The sequence below is a fragment of the Seriola lalandi genome, unplaced genomic scaffold, assembly GCF_002814215.2.
Source record: "Seriola lalandi dorsalis isolate HSWRI2012SDOR001 ecotype SW California unplaced genomic scaffold, Sedor1 jcf7180002054579, whole genome shotgun sequence".
Lineage (NCBI taxonomy): Eukaryota > Metazoa > Chordata > Actinopteri > Carangiformes > Carangidae > Seriola > Seriola lalandi.
The window spans coordinates 2,362,812-2,388,275 of record NW_019525132.1 but is presented as its reverse complement, the minus strand read 5'-3'; the positions used below and the strand labels follow the sequence as shown (position 1 = coordinate 2,388,275).

Sequence of the window (25,464 nt, the reverse complement as noted above, 5' to 3'; positions counted from 1 at the left end):
ATCGATGTGATGCTTCACTGATTATCATTTTTAAGTCATGGTGACAAAAAGACGATTAGTATTTTTATGGAAAACCCAGACGTGACAACACTATCTAATAAGTTTCAGTTATATTTCCCCAAATGAAGCAGACATTGGTGTTGATGAGCCTGTTTTTCAAACAAACTGAGGGTTTGGTTTAGTGTTTTCTTTGCTTGTTTTCATTTATTTATTTAGAAAGGTCCTAGGATTTAATGATAATGTATCTGCTCTGGTAGGAAATGACGATGGGCAGCCACTAAAACATGAAATGAACCTAGTAACACTTTATGTCCCCCTGTTCATCAGCTGTACATAAACATCCAAGACATGGTTTACAACACACTATAATATATTGGTTTTTATTAATGCAGTTGTCAACCCCCATAACCCCTCCTGTTAGATTTAATCATCATCAAAAATGAGTTGTCACAGAACTTATAATTGTTGGCAATATAATAAGTGCTTAAACATGTCCTCAGAGCTGCGACCAGCTACATTCTAGTTTGTCATGAACCATATTTGTGTGTATTTGAAAGTAGCAAAGACATGAACATATAATTGTAATTTTAATAATATAATTATTTTCATTATGGATTAATTAGTCCTCTTTTTTGGGGGGTGGGGGGGCTAAAAAATGAGGCCAAAGGGAGGTTTCATTTTTTCCAAAATCTAAAAAAAAAAAAAAAACGTAACATTTACAGTGATTAAAAAGTAGCAGGTTTGAGATGCTGGAAACAGAATGTTTGGCAGACTTGCTTAATTAATGATTAGCTATAAAGCTGCTGTTTATAAATTTTACTTAATCAGCTATTCAATTTACCAACCAATCATTTCAGCACTAGTTGGATTCTCTAAAAGAATCTCAGAGTGGATCTCAGGCCTCTCAGCACCTGTGAGGAACATTAGCTAACATTAAAGAATCAAACTGTAGTTCATAAAACAACAACAGAATTTAATTTACTCTCATATAAAAAGTCTTTCCAGTAGACTGTGCAGGTCAGGGAGCAGAGTTACCTCTGGATGATTTGGTTTTCTTTTGCCTCAATAAATTTGAGGGGCAGAAACAGAAATATTCATTGCTTCGCTTGCATCCTGCTAAGATCAGCCTCCTCTCTTTATCATACCACATCAGAATATTAATTTACAATATTTGGCTCTGAATATTAAAGTCATCTGTACCTTTTCAAATTCTTTTCAAATTCAAAGCCCCCCGCCCTCCCCCCATTCCACTGATGAAGGCAGCCCAGGAGAGAGGCTATGAGACACGTCCTAACGTACTACTACTTGATAAGTCTCCCTCTCCCTCCCCATCCTCCTCTTTAAAGTCTAGGGGGATTTTCTGATGCATCCGATGTGTCAGGAATAATTAGGTTTTGTCAGATTTATCATCGCGGCACAAAACCCTCTCCCCGACTAGGGCCCCAGATCATGTACTGCCTTGTTTGTGTGTGACAGCATTATTATTCTTGTTAGTCGCCCAACACTTTTTTGTTGGGCTCCTGTGTTCTGAAGGGAGAGGTGTCCTGCTCACAGCGCTGCTGCTGCTGCTTCCTGCCCAGCGCTTATTGACAGTGGCTAAAGATATTCATCCATTTAGAGTTAAAAACATGTATCATGGTGTCCGAGCAAACTGCCGGGGCTGAAGTTGATTAATGGCAGAACCTAGCTGCCGGTTTTTCCTCTTGAGGAGCGACATGCACAGCCCCTGCATATTAACGAGTGGCTGCGCTTTCTATTAACTAGATAAAAAAGCCTCTCCTCTGCCTTTGCTCCAGGGGGCTCAGGGATGAGAAATTCTCCATTATTTATCATGTGGCCTGTTTTTTTTTCCCTTTTTCCTTTTTCATGTATTTCAACCTGGTGTCATCAGTAAACTTTTAAATGCCAAACATGTCTGGAACATCACAGCTTATCGGCCTTACAGGGGCCATGTTTTTCATGCAATTTTCATGCAGTTACTTACAGTAGACGTGAGGCATCATGTCAAATTAGCGTCTCACAAACAACATGGTTGTTACGTTCACTAGATAATGCATGTAATGGCTGTTATATGCTTGTTTTTGATACAACAAAATATTTATCAGTGAGCTGAACACCGCATTGTGTATTCCATGTGCAGTAAAGGGAATTTATGAACAAAAACCGTCTTCCTGTTTTATCTATCACTTTATAGTGGTAATAATTTGCATTACTACATTTTACTTTCTGTCTTTATACTCTAGGTGTTTTCCAGTTACTTTAAATTTTTCACATGACAAACTTAAGTGGTGAGTTTTTCATCAAACATGTGCTATTGGCTGCAGAAATTTATCATAAAACGTATAAAACCCTAAAATTTATCACCAATATGCTTGTGTTGTAGGCCTCCCGTTCACGTGAAGGAGGAGCCACTCAATATGGATGATGACGACTGTCCGATGTCACTGGTGACGACAGCCAATCACAGTCCAGAGCTGGAGGAGGACCGGGAGCTGGAGGAAGGGAACTTATCAGAAGACCTCGAGTGACTAGGATACAGTTTTTGGTCGACGTATCCCTTCACCCAGCCGCACTGTTTCTCTCACACAGACCTCCTGCAAGACTAGAAACCACTCCACAGTCCAAGCAACCACAGCTGACTCTCTCTTTGTCTCTCTCACCACTGGGACTATTTATTGAGCATGCATCCGGATGGAGACCGGTCCAAAGGAACTCTTTGCTGCAGCCCTTTGGGATCCCCAAACATGACAGGCATGAGATGTCTGATTAAAAAATTAACTCTTTGAGACCTATTTCATTAGAGATGGCGTGGCCACATACAGTACAAGGGTGATGGACTCATGGATGGGGAAAAAAACATGAAACAAATGAGCAAATCATGTTCCGTTGAAAGCTAGCGGCCTCATATACTGCCAAAAAGGAAGACATTTTATGTTTGTGAATAATCCAACCCACAGTAGTTGTTAATGTCTAGAAACAATTGCTGGTTCAATTCAAGTTGTTGCTCTGTTATCATTTGCACAGGAGTAGTCTCAGAAATTTGTGTCACTGCCTGTATGTTGCTACTATTATAAAAACCAGTATATTATTTTCAGCTTTTTTTTTTTTTTTTTTTTTAACCATCATTAATTTCCAAATATGATTTTAGACACCACCAACTGTAAATGCCATTCCCTGAATTACACCAGTAACGGAACTGCGGTACCAAGACTGTTGTTGCAGCTGTCCAAAAAAAAAAGGAAAAAAAAAAAAGAAAAAAAAGTTGGCTTCCAGTCTATTATCTGTTTGTGATTAAAAGTAAAAAAAAAAACTGGAAATTAAGTTGGGGAAAAAAACAATAGTTTGTGTAAAGCACCATTTACAAAACAAATGCATTTCTGCATAATTTTCTTCTTGCTGTTCTCCTTACCTCCTCGTTCTAAAGCTTTGTCTACCTGCAAACAGTCACAGGCAACAGCTAGAAACCAAAGCCAACACTAGCAATGGCCAATAGCTTATAGACAGAAGCCACCAAACTCCTCTTGGTCCGCCTTCTGTGACTTTAAACTAGTACAAAGAGAAGCTTTTGTTCCGCAAACTACCTTCGAATAACCTCTGGGATTGTTTCATTTTGCCCTATACAAAGATGATCACAAGAAAGAGAGATGGGAAAGAAATGTTGATTTTGATGTGTAATTTGATAACTCATAGAGCGTCCACTTTGGAGACTTTCTGCCAGACGTGCTGTAGGTAAAAGGTGATGTGACATTTGAACTGCAGGCATTTTGTGCTGGTGATTTGACTGGTAGAGAGCAGCTAACTGTAAAAGTGGATCATGACCAAAACAAAAACATTTGTGTATTCAATGGAAGTGCAGAAACATTGTGTTGTTGTGAAGTTTATATAATTTTTTACTTTTTGTTCTATATTTCACATCAAAAGTCATTGCTCTTTGTTTTTTTTGTTTTGTTTTGTTTTGTTTTTGTTTTTTTCTAACCTGGTGAATATGTAATGTTCTAAGTGGGACTGTCAAAATAATGTCACGTCTTATTTCCGTGGCGGTTTTGTTCCCGAGCCGCGTCGAAACCGAAACTGAAAACATCGCTAACCAAACATTAAGAATATCTAGTGAAGCCAAATAAGTCATAATTTCAAGTTGATATGAAATGATGTGGCTTGGTTACCATGTAAAAGCAAATAATAATAGCCATTGCAGAAGAGGATATCTAAGGTGAAAGGTAACCTTTTCTAGGTGATATTTGCTTTAACTTCATCAAACATCAAATGCTCATTGTGTGGTTCATAGCTTCTAAACTATATAGATACAACTGGTGTTAGCACTGATGTACTCTGTATAGGTAGCCAGCTTTTTATAACACACTTGGTATTTATAGAGACTAAAGAGAAGTAGTTATTGTGGAGACTGCGTCCCATCATTTCCCTCACAGCCAATGTCATCTAGAAAAGTGTTGTTGCTTTAATGGTCATTTCTGTTTTCAGTAAACCAAAGTTACACAAAATTCTGCCTCCTCTTGTATGGGATAAAGAAACGCTAAAACAACCACACACAACCTGTCAGAGACTAACATACATGCGCGTGAACACACACAGACACACAGACCCCGAGCTTTTGGTCTGCCAACTTTCTTGTTTCGGTTAAATCTCCAGCTGCAGAAAATGTATGCTGTCAAAGAACCGACGAGTGGCTTTGTATTGTGCTGTAATGAACAACGCGCCTGCCTGCTTTGACCAAAATGGAAACACACTGTGCATATGTTGTTTTCAAGTGTTGTGCCAAGCCAAGAAATTGGCTGTAAGAGCTTAACACGCAGTCACGTGCAGTACTGTACAAACACACAGCATGTAAAGTACACACGCACACACAAACACACACACACACACACACACACACACACACACACACACACGCCAGTTCCACGTCAAGAGGGTACTGGGCCCAGGAACAAAGCTTATCCCTTCAATACTTAGCTGGAGTCAGCAAAACGACTTGAAGACGACGTTCTTAATAATCTTATCACACCAAATAAAAAGGACGCTGCGTCTTTCAAAAAAAAAAAAAAAAAAAAAGGGTTCTCCCACTTACCCAAAAAGGCTTTCTAAAAGCTTCTACCTCTGCACAACAAATTCAGAACAATTATGACAGATTGCACGAGTTATTAGAATGCCACAAGAGCTGTTACACTTTACTACGCTTGTCTCATAGGACGTGGCTCAAACCAACGTTTACATTCCCTGCGTCAAGATATGGAAGATTTGCATTGTAATAGGTTGTCCTCAAACATTTGTAGAATGATAATGTATAGATTACCTGTAAGGGAATATTGTGTTTAAAAAATGCATGTCTAAAAATCATTTGGTGGACTGGAAACAAGAACTAATAAAAAGAATATAATAAAAATCATCGGGACGATGGCCTAAATGTACGTACATTACCTCAGATATACTGTTTTGGGAAGGATAAAACCTGTCAGCCACAGAATGCATATTACCTGTAGATTTGCATGGGTTTTGTATAAATTAAGTAAAAAAATGTCTAAAATAGTTGCTTGCACATAATACCAGAAAGACCTCCAGAACTGCGATCTGCTCCTCCACTAGATTTTAGGATTGTCTGGATTTTCTGGGTTGATTTTGTCTGTATTTTGATAACTGTGCATACTTATGTAAAAAAAATGTTGGTGGACCCATAAATTTACCAGACTTTTTTCTAAGAGGAAAAAAAAATCTCAGTGTTTCTTTTCTGACTTACCTGAATTTTTACTGTTTCTCTCTCATTGCTCGCTAAGAATAGCAAACCTGCTTTTTCTGCATCTGCTTTGCGTAGCTGTAAGGCTTAACCTAATGTGTGTATTTATTGCTTGTACCTCTGTGCATACTTTATGAAGCATTATGTCTGGCAGTTGAGTCATGTATCCTTTCTACTGCTATCCTTCTCTAATAATTGGGAATATGATCCCCCTATGTATACAGTAAATTGGGACTGTAGCAAACATATGTTTATGTAATTGGTGAAAACTTTTTGTTTTGGTTTCATTTCCTTTTGATCGAGATTCAACTACTTTTTTTTTATACTTTTCATTACTGTGTACTGTGTCCATACGTTAAAGGTTCTCTGACATTAGAAGGTCATGGTTGAGAATTGTAACAAACGTTATTATTTTCTGTATTCATGGCATTTCACTGCTGAATAAAATAAAGGACCAAAACTTGGAATTTGAAAAACAACTGTCTACCTCCAGCATCAGAGAGTATTTTTTTTTTTTCCTTCCACTGTTACACATATATCTTTTATTCTACAAAGGCACAGCCATGAAAATCTAGCTGGCATTACACTTTTAACGTTTCAGGAGCTGCTACTTCAGAGATGTGAAGGAAGGAGCTGGAAAAAACAATTAAAGTTTAATGTATATGTTACAAGGCTTTGTTCCAGCTTCCAGCACCTAGAGTCTTGTTTAGAAGAGCGGGACAAGGCACTGTATTGCCCACCCCTCTGGACCTGTAATGGGTTTAGCCTTTGTATGATTCAAGCCCACTGCTTTCATGTAACACAAGCATGTCCCAGTATACAGGGAAGTACTGCTGTGTACCTTTTGAAAGGCTTTTGTAAGAAGTGACTTACCCAGCTAGGCTTCATTTCTGAGCTACACACTGCAAAACTGGTTTTGGTACAAACCACATTATTAAGTCTGTTGTCATGCTCATATAAAAAATATCTGCCTTATTACCATCAGGGTTCTGCATCGTGTAGAGAAAACAAAGATGTGAAATTTCATCAGACGTCTTCCATTTTCCATCCATCTTCAAGACAGCAGTTTCCTCTTGACACTTCAAAGGAAAAAAAACAACAGGCCTTTTAGCCTTTTCGATTGATGGATGTTGACTGGTAAAATGCTATGACAGGCCATGTGGCTAAATCAACTCCAGCAGGCCCACCACACCTTGTCGGTCATGGAGCAGCCGCACACTGACACCCTCATTGAGATTCAAGCTGAATCTACCATGACCAATAGGTTGCCCATTAGCTCGTCTGTATGCCGAGAGCCTTCTACACGTTCCAAAGGGTGCTCAGGGACATCGTGGGACCCTTTGAATCATGTCCGCTGGTCATTTAATCGTAACGCTGATGCATGTTCTTTTTCCTTACCATATGATGTCCCATGAGGGGTCAGAAAACAACAGCATTTTTCATAATGGCACACAGACACACTTCTCTTTCTCTTCCCCCCAATGACAGTCCCAGGCATCAGCCATGGCAGGCTCCTGTTATCTCCTCAGCAATGGCGTTCCAGAGCATTAGCTAGCTCGCAAGGCACTCGTCTTCTGTGCTATTTATGCACTTGGAAGTGTTTGTGAATTCAAGTGAGGCATCGCATACGGAGTGCAACAAGGGCCGCTGTGTACTACACAACATCAGAGGGAGCTCCGACATTAAAGTGTGAGAGCGCCTGCTAGAGACCCTTCTTTCAAAGGCCATGAAATAATAATGGGTTGTGGTTAGAGAGGTATCCGTGAGTCACACTGGCTGCTTTTCATAAAGTGGAGTTATTTACAGTGCGATGAATAAAAGAAAGGGTAGCTGGTGGTGCAAGCCTTTTCCACATGAACGGTGGGGTAAAAGAAGTCCCTCTAATATACAGTGGCAGTGCAGTATACTAGAGGCTGGGAAAGGGAGAATGCACCGAAAGAGGAGTTAATTTCTGGAAGAAAATGTGTTTTTGAAACTGTAAAGCAATATTTGATGTTTTGGAAAATAAGCGTATTCACTTTCCTCTCGAGACTTATATGAGACGTTTGACACCACAAGTGTTTATGCGGTAAATACAAAGCTACGGCCGGGAGCTTGGCTTAGTTAGCTTAGCGTAAAGACTGGAACCAGGGAAAACAGGAAGCTCAGCTCCGTCCAGGCGAAACAGAATCTACCAGCACTGAAAGCTTACTAATTAATATGTCATAACTTGTTTGATTATTCCATACAAAAAAACAGAAACGTTAAAACAAGTTGCAGTTTTACAGATTGACAAATTAGATATAACATGTTAATTAGAGGTGCTGGTAGGTAGATTCTCCTACCTTTGAACAGAGCCAGGCTAGCTGTTTCCTCGTTTCTGGTCTTTATGCTAAGCTAAGCTACCTCGCTGCGTGTTGTCATGTGATATTTACCATGCAGACATGATAGTGCTATCAATCTTCTTGTCTTACTCTCGGGAAGAAAGTGCATGAGCGTATTCTGCACAAACTATTCCTTGAAGCTCTTCGACATGGAATAGATCTCAGTACAATATTAAGAGGCTAAATGTCTCACATCCTGCCTCTCTGAATTAGACAGTGTATCCTGGCATCATTCATTTCATCGCCAACACTGACCAATTAGGTCAATTTATGAACCGTCCCCTCGTGGGATTGAGTGGTAAATATCTCCAGTCTCGCGGTTTATTGATTAAGAGTCCAGACTCTCTCTCTCTCTCTCTCTGTCTCTTTCTTTCTCTCTCCATCCCTTCTGACCTGACCATGCATGTCAGCTCCCTAGAAGACCCTCGCCCCCAGGCTGCAAAATTGCCTGCTAAATAGTCCGAGGCAATGGCAACGCTAATTGAGATCATCATTATTATAATTGCAAGCCCTGAAAAGCGCGTCTTAAATAATTTGCATTGCTCTCAAGTTGATATTGGACGCAGTACAAAAATAATTGCATAGCTCGGAGGCATGGCGCTTGGTTTGGTGGTGGGCGAGGGGACGCTTGTGCCCGTTCCCCAACCCCGCCCAGCCCTAGAAACAGCGCTGACTTGGGTGCCACAAGGTGCTGTGCCCTATATCGGATGCCATCAGAGGAGTCACGTGTCACGTTTTTATGTTCAGTTCATGTTTTTTCATATTTTTTCCCCACTTGTACATGAAAACCTTCGCTGCTGATGCCTCACAGTCAGCAAATGTATAGTGAAGAACGAAAACCCCCATGAGATCAGACTCCTTTAATGCTTGGTCCAGTATTGTGTTTTCCACTGGTCACTGTATTTTAAAGTAAACCCGACTCCAAACTCACCTTCCCCACCGCCACACGTCTGAGTTTCCACTCTGTTGGAGGAGCTGCTGAGATCGACAAAAAAACTGTGTGACCTCGATACATAAAACTTCACTCATCATTACATCAGAGGGCCCTGACGTAAAGGTACTTTTCACTTTGTGTGGATGTGATGTGCAGGCACCGGTGTAATGTATGCAAGAGAAATGCCTATTTCTCCAACTGAAACAAGGGATTAACCCAACAAAATGGTGAGAAACTGCTGATATTCATGAATTCTTGCCTGTGGCATTATCTGCCACATACACACACATACACACACACACACACACACACACTCATCCTATCAGGTTCTCTCTCTCCCTCTGTCTCACACACACACACACACACACACCCACACACACACACACAAGCACACAGAGACTTGACAATAACCCTAATGAATATGATATGGTAACATGATATTGCTCATTATTTGTTTGCTCGACGCTTTAACAACAACAACAACAACCCTTCTAGGCTGCTGGTAAATCTTTTGCCTGTGAAAATGAGCACATCAAAGAAGAATGAAAGGGTAGAATCAGATTAACTAAATCCTCTTAGAAACAACACTCCCCTCAAACACACTCTTTGCCTTTATCACCCACATTTCCCCTCTTTTCAACACATCATATCTCTCTCTCTCGTATTGCTTTCTTCCCTTACATGTTAGTTGTGATAAATCAAGCTGTTTGAGGTGGATAGCGTGCAGGTGGCTGGAGAGGTTATGCTGAAGAAGAAAAAAACCCAACTATCATCTTTAATCCATGGTAATCACATCTGGCCTTAATCACCAATTCATAATGGAATTTATAATGGAATGATTTCAATTACCTACCACCACCGGCACCACCGACTTCTGCAATTAAATTAGGACAATGCAATTGTATGTCTTTGTCTCATATCTCAATATGTTTGTGTTTAAGGGGTCTGGTGCTTTTTTGTTTGTGGAACTTCTGAAGGAGAAGTTTGGTCTTGGGCTTGTGGGAAAAAAAAAAAAGATTTTTTTTTTAATAAAAAGAAAAAGAAAACCTTGGGAGTTGATCATGTGGGGGTTTGGGGGGGGGGTGGTAAAGAAAAAACGAAGTATCTAGCATTAGTGAGGAATGGTGGGTTAAATCACTTACTGAAGATTTTTAATGACATTTCAGTGTTCCTTGTATAATTACTCTTCATCCGAGATGGGCCGTAATGCTGTTGGACAGTCGCGGTTCAGGCTCGCTAGCTCGCTTCATTAGCGTGTCATTCCTATTTCACATCAGAGGCTTTAATTGTAATGCTGAATATGCACAGCTCTCCACAGAAGCCTAATCAAAGTGGATCCACTTGTATTATTAATATCAGAAATCAGCCCGCTTGCTATTTTTTTATAAATAAAAGAATACAGACGCATAAATCAGCTGTCATTTATTAGCATGGCCCTGGCATATCCGCCAGACATGCAAGAAGAGCAACCCCACCCCATCTCCGTTCCTCCCTGCATCACTCATCAAGATTTAAAAAGAATAAAAGACACAGAGGAGAAAAGAAGAAAAACTGCATTAAATATACATACTAATTCCACCTTGAAGTAATCTGATTACAAAGCAGGTGACACTGGGTGCAGAGAAATTTGGATGGCTGGCAATAACAAGGGGATGGAGAGGTTCACAGGGAGAAAAGATGGAAGGATGGGTGGACAGAGAGAAGAGACACGATGGGAGGATTAAGGATTTACATTCAAAAGCAAATACCACGAGAGAAAGAGAGACTAAAGCGGAGAAGGGAAGGTGTCTTTGAAGGGGGCTGCATGAAGACGGAGTGTGGCCACGTACAGGTCTTGCTGACCAACCATAAAAAGCAGCTGTGTTTTGAATCCTGTGGCAGCGAGAGTCAAAGTGCCGCGAACCGCTAATCCACATCGGGGGAGGGCTTTGGTGCTGATGCAGACGGCGAACGCCACACTGCAACTGAATACCTGCTCTGTCTCTGAGAGGAGACACTAGAGCTTTGGAATGAAATGAACCTTCTCTTTGTGGAGGGAGAAGTGTATTCTTCCGGATATGAATGGATTTTCTTTGCTTGTATTTCAGAACTGCAGAATTAAGTGATGTGCAGTGTGTTTAGCACTGGTGGTTGAGTTTGAGTTGATTAAAAGAACAGAGTTAATCAGGGCAAAGAAGTAACTTAGTGATCTTTTTTCTTTTTTCCTCAGCTCTGATGGGAGAGGAAGATCAGGTCTCATCACATCCTTTAGTGGGACAATAACACAAATGTATTAACCCACACACCTCATTTTACTGTTGTAGCTAATTTGAACTACTTTATAAACAGTTAACTAGATTAGTTCATTGGTTTCGAGCCTACGGGGTCACAAATGAAGCTGAAGGGTTGTGAGTTTATAGGAAATAAGAAAAGGGCAAAGCTGTTGGCTTTCTTGTGTAAAATTGGATTATTTTACCTATTTAGGTGTGGAACAGCTATTGAAATTAAAACATCTGAGATGTCCAGGGGGGAAATCTGTCTAGACATGAGGCCTACAGTAGACACAAGCCCAAAAGATTGGAATCCACTGATTTAGTACTAAAGTTAAGTACCACAACCTTAAAATTGTGTATACTGTACATATGAATATGAAATGCTTTAATTGGCCAGTTTAAGTCAGAGGCAGACAACAAAAGTATCTGCCACAAGCCAACACTGTCACATTTAATGTCAGGATACAAGAAAAGTTATGACAGCTTCAGGTGGGTGAGACAGACATGGATTATTAATTAGACATTAATGGGGAGACAGACATTAATTAGGCATTAATGTGGTGACTCCTCATACTGAGTCTACCCTCACTTTCTCCCAGTCACATCCTTCCTCTCTGTTTCTATCTATAGCTCGGCCCTTTTTTTTCTCCCTGCGCCCGCACCTCTCCGCCCACTGCATGCTCTCTCTCATCTGTGTGTGGAGAAGCCGATGTGAGCTACGCTGCGTTAACACTTTTAATTTTGTTCTGGCAAGGTGCATTTTGGGGCAATTCCATTTGCTTGCCGTGTCTTGTGAAACTAAATCAAACACCACTCGGGTATTTCAAGCATTTAAAGCTGGCAAAGTTCTTTATAGGCCACACACACACACACACACACAAACACACACACACACACACACACACACACACACACACACACGCACACACATTCCAGCGCTGGTTGTTGTGTTGTTGTGTGACTGCTTGACTTTCCTTCCTGACATGAATCTGTTTTCTAACGTTTGCTGTGTGCTGAGCTGGAAAAAACAAAGTGTCTTGCTTTACAGGGCAACATGCAAACACGCCACTGCCAAACATCAGCTCAGTGTCAACATGTGAGAGGGGAATTCGCCACTGCTCTGAGAGGAGGTTTGTGTAAACTGCTGGCTGATGAAAAGGCTTCTTAAACAGAGGCTGAAGGGAACAGAAAGGGAAGTAAGGTATTGTGAGGAGACACTATATCACTTTCCAGTGTACTGTACACGCTACAATCCCCGGGAGAAGGCAGGTGGGAAAATGATAGTGGCAGTGGGGGGCAGTGTTCAAGTACAGGTCAGCTCCATTACCTGGGTCCAGCATGTCTCCCTCACATCCTGAACATACATATATAACCCCACCTTGATGATATTCTTTCCCAATCTCGCTAGTTTCCATTCCAAACCTCTTTGATCTGTGATTTGCATTTTAGCACCCACGGGGTGAAAATTATTTGGATGAGATTTTTTTTTTCTCTCTCCCTCACTGCCTTCTTTTCTGCATCTTCTCACTCACCCATTCACCATACCTGGGGCTTGTAAACTCATCCCTCCCCCTCCCCTCCCTCTTTCCCCAGTTCCCTCCGTCCCTCTTTCCCCCCACTGCGGCGCTGCTCGCGATCTCCTTTTAATATCAGCTGTGCCCCGGAACGAAACAAACAAATTAGCCGACGGGTGGGCAGGTTTCAATCTTGGTTGCTCACCTGTATGTGATCCTTGGGGTGTGCAGGTAGAGAACAAGGCTCAACACAGTACGAACATGGCTGGGGAAAAAAATGCGGTGAGGTAAACTCTAGTAGTGCTCTCAACCTTTAATTGAAATTGTATATCTATTTTTTATTTACTTTATACTTTTACTATGTTTCAGAGCGAAATATTTTAACTTTTTACTCCATGACATATGTTTGCATTGTTAAAAGAATCATTTGGAGTTTTGCTTTATTTGTTTTCTTGTTCGATGATAAAGGTTGACACCACTCTCTTTAAGAGTGCGATAAATACGAAGCTACCACTAGTTAGCAGCTAGTTAGCTTAGCCTAGCTCAAACACATAAGCTCCTGCAAAATCATAATGTGTCGTTTTTGCTCTTTAGTATGTAGCACATGAATCTGTGAGCTTTACAGGTGCTGGTAGGTGTCACCTTTCAACAGAGCAATAGTAGGTGATTCCCCCTGTTCCTAGTCTTTGCACTGAGCTAAGCTACTGGCAGCGGCCTTGTATTTACAGCAATATTCGGTACAGAGTAGTATTGATCTTTTCATTTAACTGACATCAAGAAAGCAAATAGATGTATTTTTACTGAAGATTGCAGGATCACATTGGTTTGTGATCCCTTGTATAAAAAACAAAGCTGTGTCAATTTGGAGCCCCCTTCACATTTCAGATATATTGTTTGAGTTGTTAGTGGAGCTTCTCATTTAAATAACTGAGGCCCAAATATGTAAAACTATCTCTGTTGTTTTACAAAAGAAAAGTTTAGATGTGGGAGAAAATTTACAAGAACTTTGATTTTTCTTCTTTCCTTTAATCAACCCCCGTCACATTCATCTTGTGACCCATCAGAGGTGACATGACCCTCAGGCTGGGAACCACTGGACTAAAATACCAAACTGTGTGTAAAGCGCCTAAACTTTTCGTACTTTAAGTATATTTTGATGGTAATTCTTGAATAAGATTTTGAATGCAGGCCTTTCACCCGGAATGAAGTATATTTACATTCATGTAAATGTACTTTTAAGACACACAGAGCCTTTTTTATTTTGTAGAGGTTTGTGTCTGCCAAATATTTAACTCAGCATCCTCCCACTAAAACTTCCTGTGACTCAACCAAAAGCCTGCAGCTGCATCGGCCCGTGCTTGTGGGCAAGCAACATCATCGCCCCCTACGCTAGACATCCGTCTGCTTCCAGCTCACTGCCCATTTGATGTTTTTAAACAATTTATATTTGTTATCATATCAAAGAGGAGGCGTGCGGCTATCAAACGCGCGAGGTGCACACTCTCAGCTGTGGGCCCCTCTCAGTCAGCCACGCTCCATTCCTTATTCTATTTTATCTCTCTTTGGTTTTTGACTAATGTCAGTAACAGCTACCGGTAATAAAATGCTTGTTAGAGTTTGTGCCGTTGCCTCGGAGCGGCGGCTTTGATACATTGTCAGGCCATTTGCCAGTGTTTCTTGATTACCTTGCCACAGACTGCATGTTTATTGATTGGGAGTTAATAAAGCGAGGGCCTCCGCTTATTTCGCCCTCGCTTCCTTTTGCAAAAGGTGAGGCTTCCTTTGATGTGGAAGCGATACATTGTCAGGCAACATAAACGCATGTGTTGTAATGTCAGCTTTGCTCCTAGCCCCCTTTTTGCATTGTGTGCGCAGTGTCGCATGGAGGCGCGTCGTGGTTTTCACTTTGACTCTTATTATTGTCGTTGTTGGGCATAAATTGAAGGTGTAAGAAAAAACAAATGGTGCCAATTACTTACATTACCTGCAGGCAGTCGAGGTGACTTTAGTTTGCTGTCTGTAATGCTGACATCTAATTCTACAATATATCTTTGCATCTGGCTGTCTTTATGTGTTACTGCTTTTATGTCTTCATGTGTAGGACTGTCACTGTGAGCCTGTCATCTCTGGATCTGTTTATCTCCTGGCTTCCGTATCTCCCCCCTTTCCTCTCTCTGTCTGTCTGTCCCCATGACAGTCAATATGGTGATTCCATCCCTTACCAGCTGATTGTCTTTTGTCTTCGTCCTCTCTTGCTTCTCCCACCGCTGTTTATCCTGCCCCTTCCCCAGACACGGACCACCTTGGATGATTTTCTGTGTCTGCGTCTGGCTGTCTTGCATCTCCCCCCCTCAGAACTCTACTGAGCCAGCAGTCGTGTCAAATCAAAATAACATCTTTAAAAATTCAGTCAACATTACCCCTACAAACAGCAAGGGCCTCCTTGTTGGCTATTCATGTATTCAGGTGTACATTGGATCATGGTGGAGATGCATTCGGAGCGCTAGGGAGCCCAACATGGCAATTCCATCAAAATTTGATGTATTCATTCATAGTCACTAGTAAACTCTGTTTGTTTGCAGATAACTGGGATGTTTACCAGAGGCCGGGCAGTGGGAAAGCAGACAGCCACATGCAGATCAGTTTCTTATCGGACAAGGGTGGCCCTGCACCTGCCGGCCATGTAACCCCTGCTGGGTCCCCAGCGGAACATGAATCTGCGGAAGGTTTCCCTGTTTTCCTGTCATCTCTCTGACGCCGTCAAACCTCCCCTCTCACTTGCTGTCTATCTTGATGTGCGCTTGTATATCTATGTGCAGTGCTGCGACAAACACCGTATGTGCTCAGCCTAAGAATCCCCATCCACACATCCCCTCCCCTTCCTCCTCCTCCTCCTCCTCCTCCTCCTACCCTGCTCCTTCTTTCCCTCTATCTCTCCCTCTTTCCTATCACATTTCTCACAGTATTTACATCCTTGTTTAGTGTCACATTCTTGGGGTCAAACCAAAGTGCCGTCGCCTCAGGCTGGCTCCCAGGCTTGTGTATCATTGTGTTTGCTGATCACTTTCACTGCCTATCATAGTCCCACACTTTTCCTGCCTTATTTATTTTTTTATTTGTTATAATAAAACACCCAGTGGTGCTTGTACAAGCAGCTTGATCTGGAATATGTAAATAGAGAGGAGTACTGGTTGATTTGCTGCTCTACCCCTTCATCTCCCGCTTCCTCCTCTGCCTCTTTCACTTCCTGGAGTCCCCCCCCCGCCCGCCCGCCCGCATGTGAATCTCTCCCCACTCTCTCAAATTCCACCGCTCTCTTCCTTGGAACCGTCCCAAAATCTTATCGTGTCAAAATGCATTATGAACATCAAAACATTTCTGTTTACAACATCGCAGTCGTGTCAATTAAATCTGATAAATTATTCAAACATTTATCTTCCCCCACCATGCCTGGGGAATTTTTAATCAAGCTTCTTATTTGCTTTAAATTAGCACTGTCAAGTGTGCATTTGTGTAAAATCCCTGGTATCATTAAAGATTTATCAATTGGAAATCTGTTTGGGTTGATTTTACTGTTAATTGGCTAGGAGGCGTGCTGTGGCTCTACACTCATCTGCAACAAGTGCCTGCGAGTTGTGTTAGAGCAGCAGAGAACAAAGATCAGATTCCTTACACAGCCGCATTAGTGAAATCTACAACTGCTGCAAAACTATTATACACCAAACTCAACTGACTGGATCTGTCATTCAAGCTGAATATTCTCAAACAGTTTGCCAGAATTTATCTTTAATGAAAACCTCATTTAGTCCTCAGTTAAAACTGTAATATTTCCTACTCGAGGTCTATATCACCCTGTTTGTAGAGGAGGTAACACATTTACACTGCATCTTATGAATACTTGGTGTGAAGACAGGCTTGTTGGAGATTTCTAAGACTGCTGGTTTTAAAATGTTTTAATATTTTTGAATGTATTAACAATGAAAATTTTAATTTATTACATTAATGACATTACATTTAAATATATGTTTATCTTGTATTGTCAGTTCTTCAGATTCATCCTTCCCTTACATTGTTTCTCCTGCTTGGATCTGTCCATTACCAGACCAGTCACCTGTCCACATATCTGTTCCCCATCAAACATCAGTCACAGCACGTACACTACACTTCCCAATGACCATTTGCACCTTGGCCACAGAGTCCATGTTGTCTCTGTTTTCCAGAAGTTCCTCTGTGTTGGCTTCCTTCCTGCATGATGCCATATGTCATTCTTGAGACTTTGGCTGACTGTTTGGCTGCTTCTCTCATGATAACTGTATTTATTCTAACACTGACCCAAAAAAGCCTGTTGTTGCTCTTCTACCTCTGCCTTGTGAGTCTGGATTTTAGTCGTCATTTGTGTGGCAGTCTCCTGGTCTCTAACTCGGCGTACAGTGTGGATTTTCCATGCTCCTGTAAATAAAATAGGTATCAGAATTCAGAGTTACATAACCTATACATTAAGTTAGTGGATGATCAAGAATGCCTGCATTAAAGGAACACTTGTGTACTCATAGTCAGCTGCTCCCTTGCTATATGTTTGTTTATGTTGGCTTAAGCTCATAGCGACTTGGTACAGCTACAAATTGTCAGTCATTTTTTGTACCTGTTCACAGTGCTGTGGGCCTGCAGCTCCATCTTCTTCATCCTTACTAGGGATGCCTCTTCTCAGCCAAAACAACCTACGCGTCCGTCTCGCTCTGTTGAATTTGTGGTGGAGTCTGGCTTGTACAAGCACACTTTGACAGCAGGTTATAAAACATACCATTAATCTCTATGTTTTTATATTACTTGATAACATTTCCACAACCTAAGTGGAAGTCTGGAGGTGACTCCCATTCACCACTGCCTTGTTCACTGTCAGCCAAGAATGTAAGAAAGGAAAGGCTGCAGTTTACATTGACTGTACTCTACAACACAGGCATTCCAGACAGGTTTTGTTTGTCTCTTTAAATACATAAGCTGTCATTTTAATTAGCACTGCTGTCTACACTGGGTCTGTGCAAGCTCACAATGGAGCTCCATCTGAAGTGCCACTTAAACCTGCTCTATTTTGTTATGCTTCATGGCCATTCAGCTGCCTTTTTTTTTTTTTTTAAAGCTTGAATATCTAAACACAGGGTGGCTGCCCAGTAGTAGAAAATCTGATGCCATGTTTGTATCAATGTCTTTTACAGTACAGATCTGAATCTTCAGTCAGATAGCTTGTAATTTTATGAATTTATGCATTTTGCATTTGAAATCTTTGTCTGCAAAGTACTAACTGTAGTGTTCTTGGGATAATGGAAATGGAAAACATCATCACCTCTCAGTTGTAGTTAAGTTTTATAGAACTTCGGCAAATGTACTTATGAGCTTATAGTTTGAAATCAGATCAAATCAAACAGATAACATGTGTGAGGTCACTGAAATTTGGTTTGATTACAACTAATACAAATTATATATAGTCAAAACGCAATTTCTCCATGTGTGACACTTCGTCACTTTAAGCAAGAGTCAAACCGACTTCAGCTCTGCACAAAACGAAAGCTAAATCAGCCGTAGCAGCACAAACCAAGTAGCATTTAAGAATAAATCAGCTGGTATAACAGCATGGTGAGCCAGGCCAGATGGCAACCACATGTCTGTCCAACAGGCCTCCTGGAGGTTAGACTGAGGTCAAAGAGCAGATCTGTGATCCTCACGCAACCTCCCTCTCTCTCTCTCTCTTTTCTCTCTTCTTTATTTCTTTCTTTCTTTCCTTCCTTCTTCTCGCTTCAAATAAAAATTAAATATCCCTCAGCAACAGATTAGAGGAAATGGCAGCACAGCAAGTGTTTTATATTCTATTGTCCTCTTCACAGTTGAGTTTCGGTGCAGTTTTTCCAGTGTTTTTGAGCATGTTTGAAGCTATATCAGAGATGACATGTTTTGTGCATATTTTCAAACAGTTTTCTTTTGTAATGCAAATGGCTGTGACTCTGTCAATAAGTAAAAAGGCAGACGCATGCTGAATGGATAGTCCGAAACTTTGGTGGTGCAGAGTTTTGACTGCTGTGAAGGATTGTAATGTTAACTGCTTGTGATGGGGGGTTGTTTTAGGGCTTCACTGACTCGACTCAACCACACTCACACATGATTTACAAACACACACACACACACACACACACACACACACACACACACACACACACACACACACACATACATATCTTGTGGGTTCGCATGTTTGTGCTTCGCTGCTCCCCATCAGAACTCAACCCCCAACACACACAAACACACACACGCATACACACACTGCTTCAAGGCCTCCCCACAGCCCAAAGAACCTGCAGCACATCTGTCTACACTAGATCTCCTCCTCCTCCTCCTGCCTCCTACTCTTCCTGCTCCTGCTCTGCTCCTCTAACCGTGGCCAGGTGTTTGCCCACAGCCACTCAGCTCTTCATCTCCCGGCCGCCAGACCGACGCTGATGTAATTGCTCTCTCTGCTGATCCATGAAAACAGAGAGAAAGGCGAGGGAGAGAAGGGGAGAAAAGCAGAGAAAGACGGAGAGAGACAGTGTGTGTTGTAAAGTCAGAAGGAGGGCTGAGATTATGTGACAGGGAGGTGTGGGTGGCGAGGACGGACGTGTGTGTGACTATTTTATAGAGGGTGGGGTGTGAGGCTCTCTGTGTGTGTTTATGAGAAGGTCAGGAATAAGTTGGGTGAAATGTGTGGCCAAGTTGGAATGATTTTTGTTTGGGCGTGTGTGTCTGTGGAGATGTGTGCGCATGTTTCCAGGTGTGTATGGAGCCATCTGCACGCATGACCTCTCCCAAGAGAGACAAAGCAGCTCCACAGTGGGACTGTGGCGTGCTTTTAGTGGTTGTGTTGTGAGGGCAACGTCAATTAATGTATTCATGATATTTATATATTTAAATATATTTATAAGGGGTTAAACCCACAGGGGGGAGGTGGCTTTCCATTTTCCTAATGACATGCAAATGGGGTGTAATGTTTTGTTCTGTCTCAAGCCCATACCGGAGAGTTCTGAGGTGTTGTGGGAATTATACCACAGCCTGTATTTGTGGCTCAAAGAGTGGTTGACACATCACTGACTGCCAGGGCTCACAAATAAGTTTGACCATTTAAAATAAAAATCAAAAAAAGTTAACATTTTGCATATACATTTAATGTATTTTATATGAAGCTCTCCTCAAGTTAAAATGCATGTAACAGGAGCTTTAATAATATACATCACATGCAGTCAGTAATCAAGAATTACAAGGCTGTCCTGGCAACATATCAAACAAATTATTCATGTGTCTTTGGAGTGATCATATATCACAGAAAGGCTCCGAGGCTCAATATGATTCACTTCATCAAATTGATATAAATGCTAAAATGAACTGATAACACTATATTTAAATTCCAGTCTGTTAGTTATCCAATATTACGCACAGGTATGTTAATAACACCACAGCCATTACAGTTCATCACTTAAATTGTCCAATTTTCTGCTCAGCAAAAGAACTAATTCATCAAGCATATCCTATTTGTTCCAGCATGAAACAAACAACAACATTAATTTAATAGTCTGAGATTGCAACACTAAGCAGAGATCCCCTGGAGTTTTGAATGAAAGTGTTAGATTAGATTAATGTTTCCTCCCTGTGTGGCTAACCTGCGGCACGGTGATGAGACGATACTGTATCGAATTAGGGAATCAGAGGGAAAAAGCCTCCTGCTGTTAAAGATCTAATTATTGCAAACACAATAAACAGCTTGATTGTTTTTAATGTCTGCTATTGTACCCTGCCCCCACACATCCTGGAGCTTTACCGGAGCCTGAAAACGTGTGTTTCACTGTGCACACTAATGTTTTATTTTGCTTTAGAATACATTCATAATTCTTTTAAGGCAGATTTAAAATATATATATATATTTCAGAAGCTACTTGACTGTCTTTGTTTTTTTACACATTCTAGCTTGACATTCAGTATGTATCAACATAGAAATGTACAGAAAATTTAAAAAAATTGGAAATTTTTTCAGAACACATACCTGTTGCAGAAATTGTGTGACATTTTGGGAAATACTCTTATTTGCTTTATAGGCAAGAGTGAGATGAAAAGATCAACACCACTCTGGAAATACAAATCTCATTTTTAAAAAAAAAATATTTAAATCCTGTGTTTTATCCTTTCAAAAAACAGAATGAACAAACAAGTTTACACTTCAATTTTTATACTTCAGTCTTTGTAAGTATTAAACAAACAAGATATAAGATAGGTGCCAGTAGGTGGATTTTAGTTCTTCCTATTTAACTGCTGCTGGAGAAAAAGAATCTTGTTTCACACACGTGCATCAACTCATTTTGTTCTGTCAGATTCTCATTCGGAAGCAAAACTCTTGATTTCCATAAACGCAGAGCAAATCTGTGCTGATTCAGCGTAAGAAAATATTTATCTTGCAACAAATTGATTCTTGATATTAATACATGTGTTCACTCTTGAAGTGTGCCCATGATTTAAGCCTGCCTCTTTTCTATGTCCAACTTTAATTAATTAATGTCATTACCATCATTGTGGTCCAGCTGATTGCTTGGTTCATCATTTACAGTACTTTCTCTCCAAATCTCATCCTCTCCAGCAACACTGACATTTGGAGAATTCTTGATTAACATAATTAGACAACTTTGATGGGAGATTTACAAAATCCCCCCTTTTTTTTCCCCATCCTGACTTGTTTCCATGCACGTCTCCCAATCGTCATGTTAATGCTGTGAGTCCATGGATTAGATGTGACATTTATAAGGGCATATTTAACCAGAAGATATATAGAAAAAATATCCTCATTGCATAAAGAATGAAGGCAGAGGAGCCTGTGTTTACTGTGTGTCGTGCACTATATCACTGGCGCACACTATTTTTTGACCTGACTTCACTTTATGTGTCTGACTTTTTAATGTGTTTATATGAAAACAAAAGCTGAGGAGAAAGAGAGGGTAAAAAGAGATAGAAGGGAAAAGAAAGAGACACAGATAGACTCTGGTATGCTGTTATTTCTCTATGAAGGAGACCACGGAGAGCTCCAGCAGTTTATTGATTTTCAGAACTGCTCTGCTCTCATTGTTATCCCAGGGTGCTCAGCACTGTTCATTGGACACACGCAGCACCTCAGGCTGTGATCCCCGTCTGAGAAACCCCAGCACTCGCAACAGGCCCTTCCCACAGCACGCACAACCCAGCGCCCCATTCATACCCATTCATGCCTACGTCTCAATAGCCTCCACTGAGGAGGTAGCAGGCAGCCATATGGGGAATAAGAGCATTAAGGCTTCATTCTCACATCTTTGAAGTCTATTGTGTGTGTGTGTGTGTGTGTGTGTGTGTGTGTGTGTGTGTGTGTGTGTGTGTGTGTGTGCGCGCGCGCGCAGTGGAAGATGGGGGAATATACTCCTTTTTCCAGATGAGGGAATTAGACTGAGATTCCACTGTGTCATGTTGGGCGTGTTTGTGTGTGTGTGTGTTTGTGTGTGTGTGTGTGTGTGTGTGTGTGTGTGTGTGTGTTGTGCTTTGGTGGAGGTGAAAGGTTCAGATCAACAAGGCAAACTCATTTATTCCAGTTTCCCAGACTGACTCTGCTTATTCTCGCCACAGCTGTTGAGGAGGTTAAGTTAGTTTGGATAAGCAGTCACTCTGACATTTAGGATGATTAGCCAGCATGCATCAGCACATGCTAACAGGAAAAAACAACTCAAGCTGTCCATCCTCCCTTTTTTTTTTTTTTTTTTTTTTTTTTACTTCAGTAGTTGTGCACGACTCAAGAAAGGAAACATAACAAATCACAGCACTTTTGTGTTGTCCAGCGGCTGCCTATTCAAAACCAGGCCATGTGAGCGCGTTGTGAAGTGATGTCATGGCTGCTGCTCACCTTTAGCTCGGGTTTGTCTTTAATTATTGTCAGGGAGGAACACACAGCCCAGCTCATCAACTGGATAAATATTTGACCGCTGTTCCATAAATTGGCATTGGGGGTTTATTTTAACGACGCATTCTGTCCAAGCCAGACATCATGCGCCGAGCGATGCACAGTGAATTGGCTCTCTGCAGGTGACCACAGCTCGTCTCGGCATGAGGTAAATTAAAACTCACATTTCTGTTGAGGAAATGAGAGATTTCATACACTTCCTGAATTTGTCTTATTTAATTATAACCTATGTCAAAGCCTAATCTAGGAAGCTTAGGCAGGGCATCCAATTAATCAAGAAATAGGTATGTTTGTGGACAGTGGAGGAGCGTGTGTGTGTGTGTGTGTGTGTGTGTGTGTGTGTGTGTGTGTGTGTGTGTGTGTGTGTGTGTGTGTGTGTGTGAGAGAGAGAGAGAGAGAGAGAGACACAGAGTTATTGCATGAATATGGGAGTATATTTGCGCTTTGTGCATCATTTGTGCTTTTTGGGTGCATGTGCATGTGGGTGGCTGCATGTGCCTGTGGGTAAAATTTGATCTGCCTCAACCCGGGGGGTTTCACTAACAGGACTCAAGGGTATGTGCTGGCACCATGTGAGAAAGCTCAAAGCAGGACACATAGGCTATGAGGCGTCACGCCCTAACACATAGGGATCCCACTGTGATTTTAGCTAGCGTTGCTTTAGCTTGGCTTATGGTTTATGCTAATCACTAATCTGTGAAGGATCATAGAAATCCAAACAGTCTGACATTTTTGATTATCATTCCATGTTGGACAACAAAGGCAGCAAAGGACAAAGAAGACAGACACAAAACTTTAAGGAGAATCCAACATTTAGATATATTAAATTCATTCACTTGTTAGAAATGCACGCAATAGCATCTGAAAAATTTGATTAATGATGGTTTCATTCAAGCATTAAGCTGCTGCTCCTAATTCACAGTTGCAGTGATCATGAGCATTTCTCACTAAGTGTGCGCCTGAAGGTTCAGATCACATAAGCAGCTACAAGTCACCTCTGTCACGAACTTGTAACATTGCATCAATTGTCACAATATGGTCTAATAAGTCAGCGTCTCTGTGAGCCTGAACTGCACGTATGTGGTGTAAAGTTGCATGTCGCAATGTCATCACGTAAGATGTGCTCGTTCCATATGTTGTGATGATCAAGAAGCTAAGAGGTGACTTATAAGAGATGAATATGGTGCCGACATGTGAGTGTATCGGTGTGAGTATATCGGTGTGAGTATTTGTGCTCCTCATATCAAGTGGTCTCTGCATTTAGATTTAAAGTTTTAAACCGGATTCCACCTTTTTCTGGTTTCCACATATCATCAAAACATCAGCATATGGCAGAGCAATGAGCCTGAATGATGGGTCAAACACAGTTGCTGTCACCGTGGCTTTGGATAATTGTCAATAAAGTTAAATTAATCACAGATGGGTGGTAACTTTGATCTCATATTCTTCCAGGAGCCGGCGGATGCCATTTTGAATCCTCTCTAAAGCTGCGGCGCAGGTGTCCTCTTTACATGTGGATCTTGCATTGCCTGGCCCAAGTTATTGTGATAACCTGTCGAGTGGGCTCGTGTTTCTAACGTCAGAATTAATCGCCGATCACCTGCTATTCACTTTTTTTCTTTTTCTTTTTTTTCATTCGAGCGATACATATTTATGAAGTCTGGTGCTTTTGTGTGAACATTTGTAACTGATTATGTGCACTCTTCTCAATCCAAACTTGGAGTCCAGATGTACAGTTATACAAGCTAAAAGTCATTATTCAGCTCCCAGCATCCCTGTTCCTTGAGGAATATGGTGTTTGTTTGCATTGAAACACTAATCAGTTGCAATAACGAGCCTCAGTCTGATCATAGAGAGATTTTTCTTTAATGAGTCCATCAATTCATGCCCTATTCATGTCCATTCCCCATCCAGACAGAATGACTCAAACTGCCAAACACAAAGTCTGCCTCCTTTGACAGTTGGGCCAATAAAAGGTTGAAAGTTTTGATCAGACAGCCTCAAACAATCCTTTACTTGGAAAAAAAAAAAAGGACTTACCATATTGCTATTAATCATGTGAGGGCGTCAGGGTTCAGCTGGTGTCATGGTCATCTTGAAAAAGCCTTACTTATTAACTTCTCCTCATTCTGCATTGCGTTGTGTGTAAAATCTTTGAAGATTTGATCAGGTACAGGTGCCAGTTTCTGCTGTTTAAAACGGCACCTCAACCGTTTCGCCTGGCCATTAAAGTCGACGTGAAGGCCAGCGAAGGCCAACTTCTGCATTTCTGTTAGAATGGCAGTCTGCTGAGGAATAAGCTCATTAGGGATGATTACAGATGTTCTGTCCTACAGCCATTCTCTGCTTTTCAGATCAGTTTCTGCAAAAGTTTTACCCAGCTCGTGATAAGAGGGGAGCCTCACAGTTAATGATTCGGGTTGTACCAGCAAACGAAACACTCACAATGCAAACACGCCATTATCACTGTGTTAAAGGAGGAGCACAACAGTTTGGGAAATATTCACTTTCTTGCAAAGTTTGGCAAGAAGTTCGATACCACTCTCATGTCTGTACTATTAATATAGCTGAAGCCAGATTTTGCTACCTTCGCACAGTCAGACTGGTTGTTTCTTCCTCTTTACAGCCTTATACTATACTAAGCTAAAACTGATTGCTGGCTCT

At 41.2% G+C, this 25,464-nt stretch overlaps 1 protein-coding gene across 7 annotated transcripts in view; it reads left to right on the top strand.

Moving 5' to 3' along the window:
• foxp2 (forkhead box P2) overlaps positions 1-6,225 on the top strand; it is a 105,859-nt gene extending 99,634 nt beyond the window's left edge. For 5 of the 7 annotated variants that reach the window (XM_023417943.2, XM_023417941.2, XM_087177064.1 and 2 more), the window contains 2 exons: positions 2,244-2,288; positions 2,384-6,225. In XM_023417943.2, coding sequence (XP_023273711.1) covers positions 2,244-2,288; positions 2,384-2,528 — 190 coding nt within the window. In that variant the 3' untranslated portion in view covers positions 2,529-6,225. The remainder of the gene's footprint in view (positions 1-2,243; positions 2,289-2,383) is intronic. The other 2 variants (XM_087177066.1, XM_023417944.2) reach the window with 1 other exon arrangement.
• The last annotated feature ends 19,239 nt before the right edge of the window (positions 6,226-25,464 follow it).